This window comes from Chiloscyllium plagiosum, chromosome 39, assembly GCF_004010195.1.
Source record: "Chiloscyllium plagiosum isolate BGI_BamShark_2017 chromosome 39, ASM401019v2, whole genome shotgun sequence".
Classification (NCBI taxonomy): Eukaryota; Metazoa; Chordata; class Chondrichthyes; order Orectolobiformes; family Hemiscylliidae; genus Chiloscyllium; species Chiloscyllium plagiosum.
Window position 1 is genome coordinate 2,202,415 of NC_057748.1, and position 12,599 is coordinate 2,215,013.

Sequence of the window (12,599 nt, forward strand, 5' to 3'; positions counted from 1 at the left end):
CTTTTAACCATTTCAAGACATCCTCCTCTGTAATCTGGACATTTTGCAAGATGCCACCATCTATTTCCCTACAGTCTATATCTTCCATATTCTTTTCCACAGTAAATACTGATGCAAATACTATTGATCTGGACATTTTAAACTGAACTCCTTACATTGGGGTAACATCTTTCTTAACAGTTGTAAACAATCTCCCTTTCTCGAGAACAATTATTTTGCATATTCAGCTTCAGCCAAGATTTCTGCGATCTGGCAAACTCAAATCCAAAAGCTCGAAAAGAATTTCCATCTGAAAGCTTAAAACACTAAACTGCTTACTTCGTTCACTTGTAAACTCCCAATGCAAACGAATCCTCATCAGCCTCCCTGAACTATTTGGCTCAGACTTCTTTAAAGAAATCTCCATGGTTACAGAAATATCTACATGTTAATCATTAAATTCCTTCAGACATGCAGAAAACCCACATGCCACTAGTTGAAAATTCCAAAGCAAATGCCTTTAAAATACATTTATGAATCACACACCATACATCGCAGTGGTCAATATATTTGATAGACTAGAAGAAGCTATTTCCTTTGAATGTTAAAACGGAAGTCAAATTATTTAGGCATGTAATCAAAAAGCATTGCTTCAGACAAAGAAATCTAGGACTGTTTTTTCTTAATTCATTCATGGGGTGAGGGCCTTGCTGGTCAGGCCAGCATTTATTGGCCATCTCTAATTACCCAGAGGGCAGTTCAGAGTAAACCCCATTGCTGTGGGTCTGGAGTCACATGTAGGCCAGACCAGGTAAGGATGACAGCTTCCTTCACTAAGGACATTAGTGACCCAGATGGGTGGTTCCAACAATAGATTCATGGTCATCATTAGAGTCTTCATTCCAGACTTTTTTTTGCATTGAATTCAAATTCTACCATCTGCCCTGGCAGCTTTCAAACCTGGTTCCCCAGAATGTTACCTGGGTCTCTGGATTAACAGTCCACAATAATACCACGAGGCCATTACCTCACAATGCTCTCCCCTATCGGCAATGGATCACAGGGGGATGATTACAGGGTGACACTGTGGCTCAGTGGTTAGCACTGCTGCCTCACAGTGGTAGGGACCTGGGTTCAATTCCAGCCTCGGGTGACTGTCTGTGTGGAGTTTGCACATTCTCCCTGTGTCTGTGTGGGTTTCCTCTGGGTGCTCTGGTTTCTACTCACAGTCCAAAGATGTGCAGGTCAGGGTGGATTGGCTGTGGGAAATTGCCCCATAGTGTCCAGGGATGTAAAGGCTGGGTGGAATAGTGATGGGGAAACGTAGGGGGATGGGACTGGATGGAAAGCTCTTTGGAGGGTCAGTGTGGACCAGTTGGGCCAAATAGCCAGTTTCCACATGTTGGGATTCTATAATTACAGGACTGAGCCTGGTATATTTTTGTAACAGTATCGAGGAATAGGGAATAAAGTTTGGTAAACAGACTTGAGATCACAATCAGCTACAAACTGATAGGATAGCAGATCAGCTCCATAGGGCAGAAAGGCCTCCCCTGTTCCTGTGACAATGACGTGCAGAAGGCCACCTGCTGTTCAATCGATTAAGTCCCAGTTTATGTCTGGAACATGTTGCATCTTGATGCAGAATCACACCACCCACCTGGAGGTAGGAAATCTCCTGGGAGGGGAGAGAAACCAGATTTTTAAAAGCCTGGCCAATGAAAGAGAAAACAATGATCTGAAAAACACATTCGCTCTGAACACAACTCCTACCAGCTCTAGCACGCTGCATGAGATGTACAGAACGAATCTTTCACTCATATGCAAATATTGCAAAGGTCTTGCCCACAAGTCCATGAGTGTTTTCACTGAATGTTGAGCTTCATTAGAACCAGTTTCAAGCTTTTTCAGAAAACGCTAGTCTGCAGATACCCCGTCTGTAATTAGTAATATTGCCACACTGCACTGAGCAGGGCATTACTGTTTATTGGAGGATGACCCAGTGGTTTGCTTTGCCAATGCAGGCTGCTATCGAGTGTCCAAAGGTTTGTTGATGGCCACAGTTCCAATTGACAAGTTTAGATACCAGATGGTTGTCTGAAATTTTATAATGATCCTGGTTCAAGTCGTCTCTGGCGAATGGAATTCTATTAATGAGATTAGTTGTGTCAACTTAGATCATCTCTCAGATGGAGCTGAGTGGAGAACATAGAACATAGAACATAGAAGAATACAGCGCAGTACAGGCCCTTTGGCCCTCGATGTGACTCCATACGAGGTAAAAGATTCTCACTGTCGACCCTATCTAAACCCGTAATCATCTTGTACACCTCTATCAAGTCACCCCTAAGCCTTCTTTTCTCCAATGAAAACAACCCCACGTGCCTCAGCCTTTCCTCATACGATCTTTCTACCATACCAGGCAACATCCTGGTAAACCTCCTCTGCACCCGTTCCAGTGCCTCCACATCCTTTCTATAGTATGGCGACCAAAACTGCACACAATATTCCAGATGCGGCCGCACCAGAGTCTTATACAACTGCATCAGAAGGGGTTTTATCAATTGGACATGGTCCATCGGAGGTGAATGGAAACGATTTTAACCTTTAATACTGTCTGGAATGCATCGCTGTGGTGGCCAAGTCACTGAGTGTATGTAAGACAGAGATAGATAGGTTCCTGATTAGTAAGGTCAGGAGAATGAGCTTGAGAAACGTATCAACCATGACTGAATGGTGGAGCAACTCGATGGGCCAAATGGCCCAATTCTGCTCCTATATTTTATGGTCTTATGCAATGTAATGACTTTTCCCAATTAGCTCACTGTTTAAGAATCAGCAATTACCTGTTTAAAACGCAGAGGGTTGTGAGGCTTTGAAATGCTCGACCTGAGAAGCTGGTGGAAGCAGAGAGAATGTTTAAGGCAGAGCTGGAATAACGGGGGAAGGGGGGAGATTGTCAGGAGACTTAGAAACACAGAAAAAAACAGTAGAAGAAGGCCATTCAGCCCTTTGACCCTGCTTCCCCCATTCAATATGATCATGGCTGAACATCCTACACAACCCCTATTTCTGCTCCCTCCCCCATGTCCTTTGATCCCTTTAGCCCTAAGAACTGTATCCAACTCCTTCTTGACAACATTCAATACTTTGGCCTCAACCACTTTCTGTGACAGAGAATTCCCCAGGCTCCCTGCTCTCTGGGTGAAGACATTTCTCCCCATCTCGGTCCGAAATGGTCCATCCTTTATCCTTAGACTGTGACTTTTGGTCCTTGACTCCCAGGTCATTGCGAACATCCTACCTCTGTTTACCCTCTCTAGTCCTGTTAGAATTTTATAGGTTTCTAAAGATTTCTCATTCTTCTAAACTCGGGTGAATATTGTTCTAAATATATAGTCATAGAGTTGTAGAGCAGTAGAGCACAGAAACAGATCTTTTGGTCCAACTCATCCACGCTGACCAGATATCCCAAGCTAATCTGGTCCCATTTAGAATATAGAACATAGAACACAGAACAGTACAGCACAGTACAGGCCCTTCGGCCCTCGATGTTGTGTCGACCTTTTACCCTTCTCTAAAATCAAACTAACCTACATAACCTTCATTTTACTATCATCCATGTCCCTATCCAAGAGTCGCTTAAATGTCCCTAATGTCTCTGACTCTACTCCCACTGCTGACAGTGCATTCCACCCACCCACCACTCTCTGTGTTAAGAACCTACCTCTGACATCTCCCCTAAACCTTCCTCCAATCACCTTAAAATTATGTCCCTTTGTGATAGACATTTCCACCCTGGGAAAATGTCTCTGACCATCCACTCTATCTCTGCCTCTCATCATCTTGTACACCTCTATCAAGTCACCCCTCATCCTTCTTCACTCCAATGAGAAAAGCCCTAGCTCCCTCAACCTTTCTTCATAAGACATGCCCTCCAGTCCAGGCAGCATCCTGGGAAATCTCCTCTGCACCGTCTCATCCTTCCTACAGTTAGCTGACCAGAACTGAATAAAATATTCCAAGTGCACTCTAACCAGGGCTTTACAGAGCTGCAGCTTAACCTCACAGCTCCGAAACACGATCTCCTTGCTAATGAAAGCCAATACACCATATGGCTTCTCAACAACCCTATCAACTATTTGCCAGGATTTGGACTATATCCCTCCAAACCCTTGCTATTCATATACCCATCCAGGTGCCTTTTAAATGCTGTAATTGTAACCAGCCTCCACCGCTTCCTCTGGCAGCTCATTCCATACGGACACCACCCTCTATGTGAAAAAGTTGCCCCTCAGGCCCATTTTAAATCTTTCCCCTCACACCGTAAACATTTAGCCCTCTAGGTTTGGACTCCCTTCCACAGGGAAAAGACTTTGTCTATTTACCCTATCCATGCCCCTCATTATTTTATAAACCTCTATAAGGTCACCCCTCAAAGCATACCAAACGCTGCCTTCACTATCCTATCTACCTGTGACTCCACTTTCAAGGAGCTACGAACCTGCACTCCATGGTCCCTTTGTTCAGCAACACTCCTCAGGACCTTACCATTAAGATTTGGCCATTCCAAAATGTAGCACCTCACATTTATCCAAATTAAGCTCCATCTGTCATTCCTCTGTCCATTTGCTCATCTGGTCCAGATCCTGTTGTAATCTGAGGTAACCATCGTCACTGTCCACTACATCTCCAATTTTGGTGTCATCTGCAAACTTACTAACTGTACCTCTTATGCTCGCATCCAAATCATTTATATAAATGATGAAAAGTAGTGGACCCAGCACCGATCCTTGTGGCACTCCACTGGTCACAGGCCTCCAGTCTGAAAAACAACCCTCCACCACCACCCTCTGTCTTTTACCTTGGAGCCAGTTCTGTATCCAAATGGCTAGCTCTCCCTCAACTCTGTATGATCTAATCTTGCTAACCAGTCTCCCATGAACCAATCCAATCTCAGTCCTGCCATCCCAGGAGGAAGAGAAAACGTTGATTTGAGGTTCTAATCAGGTCAGCAATGTTCTTATTGAATGGGGATTGGGCTGAATGGCCTCCTCCAAATCCGGATTTGTTTGTTTGTTTCAAATAAACAAATGCAGTATTTCCAGAAGAAATTTAGCCAATTATGTCCTAAGATTGTAAAAAACAGGAATAGCAGAAGTTCCTTCAGCCACTGAGTCTTATCCAGCCATGACTGCCCTTGACATCAAGGCAGCATTTGATTGTGTGCAGCATCAAGGAATCCTGGCAAAACCACAAATGATGGGAATTAGGGAGAAAAGTCTCTGCAGGTTGGACTCATATGCAGCACAGAGGAAGATGGTTATGGTGGTTGGAAGCTTGCTCCAGGACATCCCTGTAGGAGTTCCTCAGGGGAATGTCCTCAGCCCACCCATCTTCAGCTGCTTCATCAATAACCTTCCTTCCAACATAAGATCAGTAGTGGGGATGTTCACCGATGATTGCAGAATGTTCAGCACCATTCACCACTCCTCAGATATTAAAGCAGTCCATGTCTAAATGCAGCAGGATCTGGACAATATCAAGGCTTGGGCTGACAAATGGCAAGTAACATTTACTCCACACAAATGCCAGGCAATGACTATCTCCAACAAGAGAGAATTCCACTGTCATCTCTTGACATTCAATGATGTTACCATCACTGAATTCCCCCAATATCAACATCTGGGCAGTTACCAACGTTCAGAAACTGAACTGGATTAGTCATATAAATACAGGGGCTACAAAAGCAGGTCAGAAACTTGCACTCCTGCAGCAAGTAACTCACCTCCTGACTCCCCAAAGCCTGTCCACCATCTGCAAGGCACAAGTCATAAGTGTGATGGAATACTCCCCACTTGCCTGGATGGGGGCAGCTCCAACAACACTCAAGAAGCTTCACACCATCCAGGACAAAGCAACCCCTGGTTGATTGTCACCACATCCACAAGCATCCACTCCCTCCATCACCGACGCTCAGTAGCAGCAGTGTGTACTATCTCCAAGATACACTGCAGAAACTCACCGTGGCACCTTAAACAGTGCAAAAATAAAGGATCATGGATGAACTTTAACCTCGACATTCCATATCCTTTAATTTTATGTCAATACCAAAAACTATTGCTTTCTGTTTGGAATATTTTCAATGACCTAGCTCTGGGGTAAAGACTTCCAAAACTCTTTATGTGAAAAACACCATGTTTAAAGGCAGCTATGTATCTTATATTTAATTTAAAAAGTAAAATACAGCTCATTTTAAAGAGGCCACTTATTTCTCCTGGCATTGTATGTCATTGTGATTGGGTACACACTAACAATGTAAGGGGAATGGCCGGTTTTCCCAGTTCAAGGTTTGGTTTGATTTGGTTTTTAGCCAGCAGTCTGAGTTTGAGGCTGCTGGTCAAAGAGAAATCTCCATGCTGATCCTCTCTCTCTCTCTCTCTCTCTGCCATCTCTCCTGTAAGAAACTGTGTTTAATTTTACCCTTTTTGCCAAGAGGTGTACATAGAGACTGTTGCAGGAATTTGGAACAGCATCATTAACTTGGGATCGTCTGTTGGGTTTTCGGATAGGTTACGTTATTCTGTATTCTGTTTTTTTTGTGTTTCATTTGATAATCCTTGTAAATAAATTCTGTTTTGTTGAAGACTAAGTGGTTTGACCAAGTGCATCCCTCCTGGGAACATCTGCTATGCACCTGTTTAAAACAACTAGCAAAGTTAGGGTCCAGGCTAGTTTCTTGTAATGTTTTGAGGGGGTCTGGCCTGACCCAGAACAGTGTTGTATAACTGTGTCACTCTCGAAACTGAGGAGCCCAATGTGGATATAAAGATTCCCTTATCCAGAGGACAGAGACAGTGACGCCTACCATTTTAACAAACTAGGGAACTCGTTCACTGGTGTTTTCTCGCTCAGATAGGGAGAGGCAACTTACTTCTCTCTCTCTCTCTCTCCCGAAACAGGAAATTTTAAAGGTTTATGTAAACAAATTGACCACTTCCCTGAAGACACGGATTATGAAGCAGATGCCGCTGAATACTTCTTACGTAAGCTCCCTTCCTTTTTAATCCCAATCCATTCATCGTGACTTAAATATCGTTCTTGGATTCAACCAAAAGGCAGGAGGAAGGGGGTGAGTTGCATGCTCATGGGGCACTCTTGTTCACCCATCCTTAGCTGTTAAAACGTTACATTTATGAACGTGTTGGGGGAATCTCAGACCCTTGTGTTACAGATAACTGGGAGCTCAGACCAGTTCAGTCCTGGGCCTTGCCTGAGCAGATCTCGATCACAGTGATAGTCATGAATTGGGCTCAGTACGCTGGATTATAGATAAACAGACACTAGCCTGGGCTCCTGATGCCTGGCACCCAGTGCAAACAGCAGGGGAATGCAGGACTGAGCCCTCCTTGTTGCTAGGCAATTGGTTGATATATGGGGTTTCCAGCCCCTTTTTCCAATGAGACCTGCAACACCTGACAGCAGAAGGTGGGAGAATGAATCATACAGGAAGAAAGGAGGCCATTCGGCCTACTGTATCTCTACTGGCTCTTTGACAGAGCTGTCAATCCTACTCCCTGTTGTCCTGCCATTTTCTTTGTCCTTTTCAAGTTTGTTTTCAATTATCTTTTGGAAAGTTCCTCCTGAGTCAGTTTCCAATGCTAATGCCAATGCAATGTGTTCCAGATCACATCAACTTGGTGAGTAAAACAACAACTCTTCATCTCACAGTGATCACCATCAATCTGTACCCTTTAGGATAGAATCCCTACACTGTGGAAGCAGACCATTCAGCCCATCAAGTCCACACCTCCAAGGAACATCCCACCAGACCCACCTTGCATTTCCCATGGCTAAATCAATTAGCCTAGATATCCCTGGACAATTTCCCATGGCCAATCCATCCTAACCTGCACATCTTTGGACTGTGGGAGGAAACCCACGCAGACACAGGAAGTATGTCCAAACGTCACACAGACCTGAGTCCAGAATCGTACCCAGGTCCCTGGTGCCATGAGCCAGCAGTGCCAACCACTGAACCACCTTAGTTGCTGATTCCCTTGCCAATGAAAACAGTTAACCCTCTGTCCAGTTTATCAAAACTCCCACTGCGTTGGATGGCCAGCCCTGATCATATTGAAAGGCAGAGCTGGTTTGTAGGGCTGAATGGCCTCCTCCTGCTCCTGGTTTCGATGTTTCAATGTTTTGTTATTAATTTGAACTTCCCTTTAACATTCTCTATTCTCTGGAGAACAATCAGAATGTCTCTTGTCTCAAGTGTTTGAACTTGATGCTAAAGTTAACAAAATTATTTTATTTCTATCTGAGATGTGGACAATGTTGTCTGGATTAGCATTTATTCCTGAGAATGTGAGGGTGAGCTGCCTTATTGAACTGCTGCAGTCCATATTATTGATGGTTCAGTACAGCTACATGGCATTTAAATATAAATATAAAATAATTATAAATGTGTTACTATAAGGCAGAATAGGCTGGTTGTTGTGGTGAAGAGGTAGTATCCCTACCTCTGAGTCAGGTGACTGGAGTTCAAGTGTCACCTGGGCCAGAGTTGGGTAATATGATCTCTGAACAGACTGATAAGAAACTATCATTAAGAGGGTAAGCAGTAGAATAATAATTCAGATCACCAAGCTGACTCTGGGGATATGTGTTCAAATCCGAGCCTAACATTTGGGGAAATGTCAATTTATTAAAAGGCTGGTCTAATGGTGATCATGCAACCATTATCAATTGTTATAAAAGCTGACTTGGAAATATATCATTGTTCCTTCAGCGTCGCTGGGTCAAAATCCTGGAATACCTACATCACATGGACTGCAGCGGTTCAAGAAGGCAGCTCATCCCCACCTTCTCAAGGGGCAACTAGGGACAGGCAACAAATGCTGGCCCAACCAGTGATGCTCACATTCCTTAAAATGAATAAATAAATAAAACCCCCAGCTAGTTCACTTACACCCTTTAGGGAAGGCCATCTACCATCCTTACCCAGTCTGGTCTACATGTGACTCCAGACCCAGAGCAATGTAGTTGATTCTTAACTGCCCTTTGGGCGATTAGGGATGGGTAATAAATGCTGGTCTACTCAATAATGCCCACATCCTGTAAACGAATAAAATAAAAAGCAGGTCAAAGGCTAGGAATCCTGCAGCGAGTAACACACCTCCTGTCTCCCCAAAGCCTGTCCACCATCTACAAGGCACAAGTCAGGAGTGTGATGGAATACTCCCCACTTGCCCTGGATGGGGACAGCTCTAAAAAAACTCAAAAAGCTTGACACCATCCAGGACAAAGCAGCCAACTTGATTGGCACCACATCCACAAACATCCACTCCCCCCACCAATGACACTCAGTAGCAGCAGTGTGTATCATCTACAAGATGCTCTGCATCTACAAGTTCCTCAGGCAGCGCCTTCCAAACCACGACCACTTCCACCTAGAAGGACCCCCATCATTATCCAGAAGGACAAGGGCAGCACATACACAGGAACACCACCCCCTGCAAGTTCCCCTCTGAGCTGTTCATCACCCTGACTTGGAAATATATCACCCTCCCTTCCATGTCACTGGGTCAAAATCCTGGAGTTCTCTCCATAAGGGCATTGCCAGTGTCCTGGCACCACATGGACTTCAGTGGATCAAGAAAGCAGCTCACCCCCACCTTTTCAAGGGGCAGTTAGGAATGGGCAATCAATGCTGGGCCCAGTCAGTGACACTCACAGTCATGAATGAGCAAATCAAAGGTCAACAATCAATGAGATTGCTCTGGGTCTGGAGTCTCATGCAGGCCAGACCAGGTAAGGAGTTTCATTCCTTCTTGTTTCTCTTATCGCTGAGCAGACCTTCAAGATCAGTGTGTGGTAGTGGTTTCTGAAACTATAAGCTAATGCTTTGGCTCACCAATTGGTGTGACTGGGACGCCAGGCTGAGAGGGACTGTTGGTAAGAAAAGCAGAGTTCATTTCCTAAAGGACATGAGGCGTGGACATTTCAGGAGAAAGTTACTTAGATATTCACTATAGAACTTGCTGAGCCAATGAGACCCCTTCATAAATAATGCTTGATGCTTCCAACCCAATGAGTGTTTGCCTCATGGCAGCTTTTCCAAGGCTGGGACATATGGTCCAGTGTTCAAACCCTATTGCAGACTCTCCCCCAGACTGGAGACTGAGGCTCCATCAGCTCAGAATCGTGGATTGACAGCCAAATGGTGCACTCACATCCAGATGGTGTTGGTGACCATTCCCCATATCCTTACTGCTTTCCCGCACCTCCTCCCCAACCCCCTCACACTGGGGTTAAAGGTAATCACAGCTCACGGGAAGGAATGCTCACATTATTGCTCATCAGAGACCTGTCCATTGCTTCAAATTCAGACTTGGGCTGCTCAGGGATGAAATCAGGAAGTAACTGCCTCACACACTGAGGGTCATGGAAATTTGGACCTGTGCCCCCCCCCCAAAATATTAGCAGGCAACTGGAGCTTCCAACAGTGAAACTGGTTGATATTTTTTGGGTAAAGGGATTAAGGAGTAGGGAGAAAAATGGGGTTGAAATAGAGAAGATCTACTGGTGGGGGATATCATATTGGAGAGGCTGAATGGCCTGCACCTGTTCCTGTGAACTGCTTATTGCAAATGATGCACAATGGGCTAATGGTGAAGGGATACGTAATCCAATGGAAGCTGTTCCCAGTCTTGAAAAGAGACATGTGCATCCAGCAAGGGGGAACACAAAACCTACACTCCATTGAATAATCGATGCAGTGATTGAGTTGCAAGCCAGTTACCACCACCAAGAGGTTTAGTTACATCAGAGACCACAAGGAATCCGTTGAAACAATTGCTGCTAATGAGTCTGGTTGTCCCTTGGCCAATCATTGCTGTCTATTTGTACTGGACTATTTTACAACAAAAGATTCACTCTGACCCAACATTTGGCACCCACCCCAGCCCACGTGACATCAACGAAAGCAAAACTCTCCAGTTTGTAATTCAGTTCATGCACCACCAACCTCAGTGACTTTGTCGAACAGCACAGCATTCAACTCCATTTACAAATGAGGGGCTTGAAAACCAGAGGAACAGCTGGAGGCCCTTCAGCCCCTCCAGTCTGTTCTGCCTTTAGACTGGATGATCGATAATTCAACTCCAATTTCCATATCCCTTCTCAAGCTTTACCCAACAAAAGCCTATTGATGAAAGGCTTGGAGGTTTCGTTTTGTCCCAACTGTGTGGACTGTGGGAGGAAACTGGAGCACCCGGAGGAAACTCCCACAGACCGGGGAGAACATGCAAACTCCACACAGACAGTCACCGAGGCTTTTAGGAAAGAGAATTCCAGGTTCCCACTTACCTATGTGTGCAAAATACTTTCCTGATTTCATTGCTGAGCTGTTTGGTTCTCACCACCAGAATCTCAATGTTCACATCATTTAGTCCTTTTTAAATCCACCATTTGATCAGATCTACTAATCTCCAGGCGCTACAAGCCCGGGTAATGCAACATTGTCCTCACAGTTTAACAGTGCTTTTCAAATTATTCCTTAACATTATCCCACAGAGATCCAGGATCAGCCTCAGGCTCCCCTCTCAGTTCCCCTTTTCCTGTGGGATTGAGGGGCAATGTTTGTTACACTCAATGTCTCAATGTCACTGTTCTCTGAATTTTGTGAAGAAGCAGGAATGGGGGTAAATCCCTTTGCGCTCCGCCAGCCACAGAGCCTGTACCTGCTGTAAATGATCCTGGATCATCATCCCAAATCCGCAACCAAGGTTGGGGGGCTTCACATTCAGAGGGTTTCCTGAGAATTTGACATGGCTCATCCTGTAGACCTTGGATGGATTATTGACTAAATGTTGATATTGTAGTGACATTGCCCTTTGGCCTGGCTGGAACCAATGCTTTTCCTGCAGGGTCAGTCCCACATGATGTAATTAAATTTGACTTTGCCTGAACCAATGAACCGAGAAGAAATGAACAGTGCATTGACTGGAATGAAGATGTCAGACAGAGCTGAAATATAGTACACACGGACCCATGAGTAATAACAAGAGTTTGTTTACAGGTGATCTGAAATGTTTGGGTTTGTGAATCAGCGCACCTGGGCTGCTAAAACAAAAATAAATTCTCTCAACGTTTCTTTCATTCTCTTTTCTCTTTCTGTTTCTCCCTCTCGCTCTCTCTTTCCCCCGATTGTGATTCCACTCAATCCCTGCCTCTCACCTCCCAGGTGCTGTGCGAGCATCCAGTATCTTCCCCATCCTCAGCGTCATCCTGCTCTTTATGGGGGGCCTCTGCATCGCAGCAAGTGAGTTCTACAAAACTCGACACAACATCATTCTCAGTGCGGGCATTTTCTTCGTCTCTGCAGGTGAGAGAACTTTCATCATCTCCTGTCTCTCTGACCTGCTCACCCACTCCTCTTTCCCCAGGTTTAAAAGAAGGCAGGACAGGGGGACCTGGAGTGGGATGGAGAGGAAGGTCAGATTGTGGTTGTTAGGTTTCAGATGTTAGCTGTTGTTCAGAAACACTAATGTGTTGCGTTCGTGTATGTTTATTTGTGTGTATGTGTGTGTATGTGTGTGTATGTGTATGTGTGT

At 44.8% G+C, this 12,599-nt stretch overlaps 1 protein-coding gene across 1 annotated transcript in view; it reads left to right on the forward strand.

Moving 5' to 3' along the window:
• cacng2a (calcium channel, voltage-dependent, gamma subunit 2a) overlaps nucleotides 1-12,599 on the forward strand; it is a 130,220-nt gene that overhangs the window by 83,456 nt on the left and 34,165 nt on the right. The window contains exons 2-3 of the mRNA XM_043679479.1: nucleotides 6,942-7,025; nucleotides 12,230-12,370. Coding sequence (XP_043535414.1) covers nucleotides 6,942-7,025; nucleotides 12,230-12,370 — 225 coding nt within the window. The remainder of the gene's footprint in view (nucleotides 1-6,941; nucleotides 7,026-12,229; nucleotides 12,371-12,599) is intronic.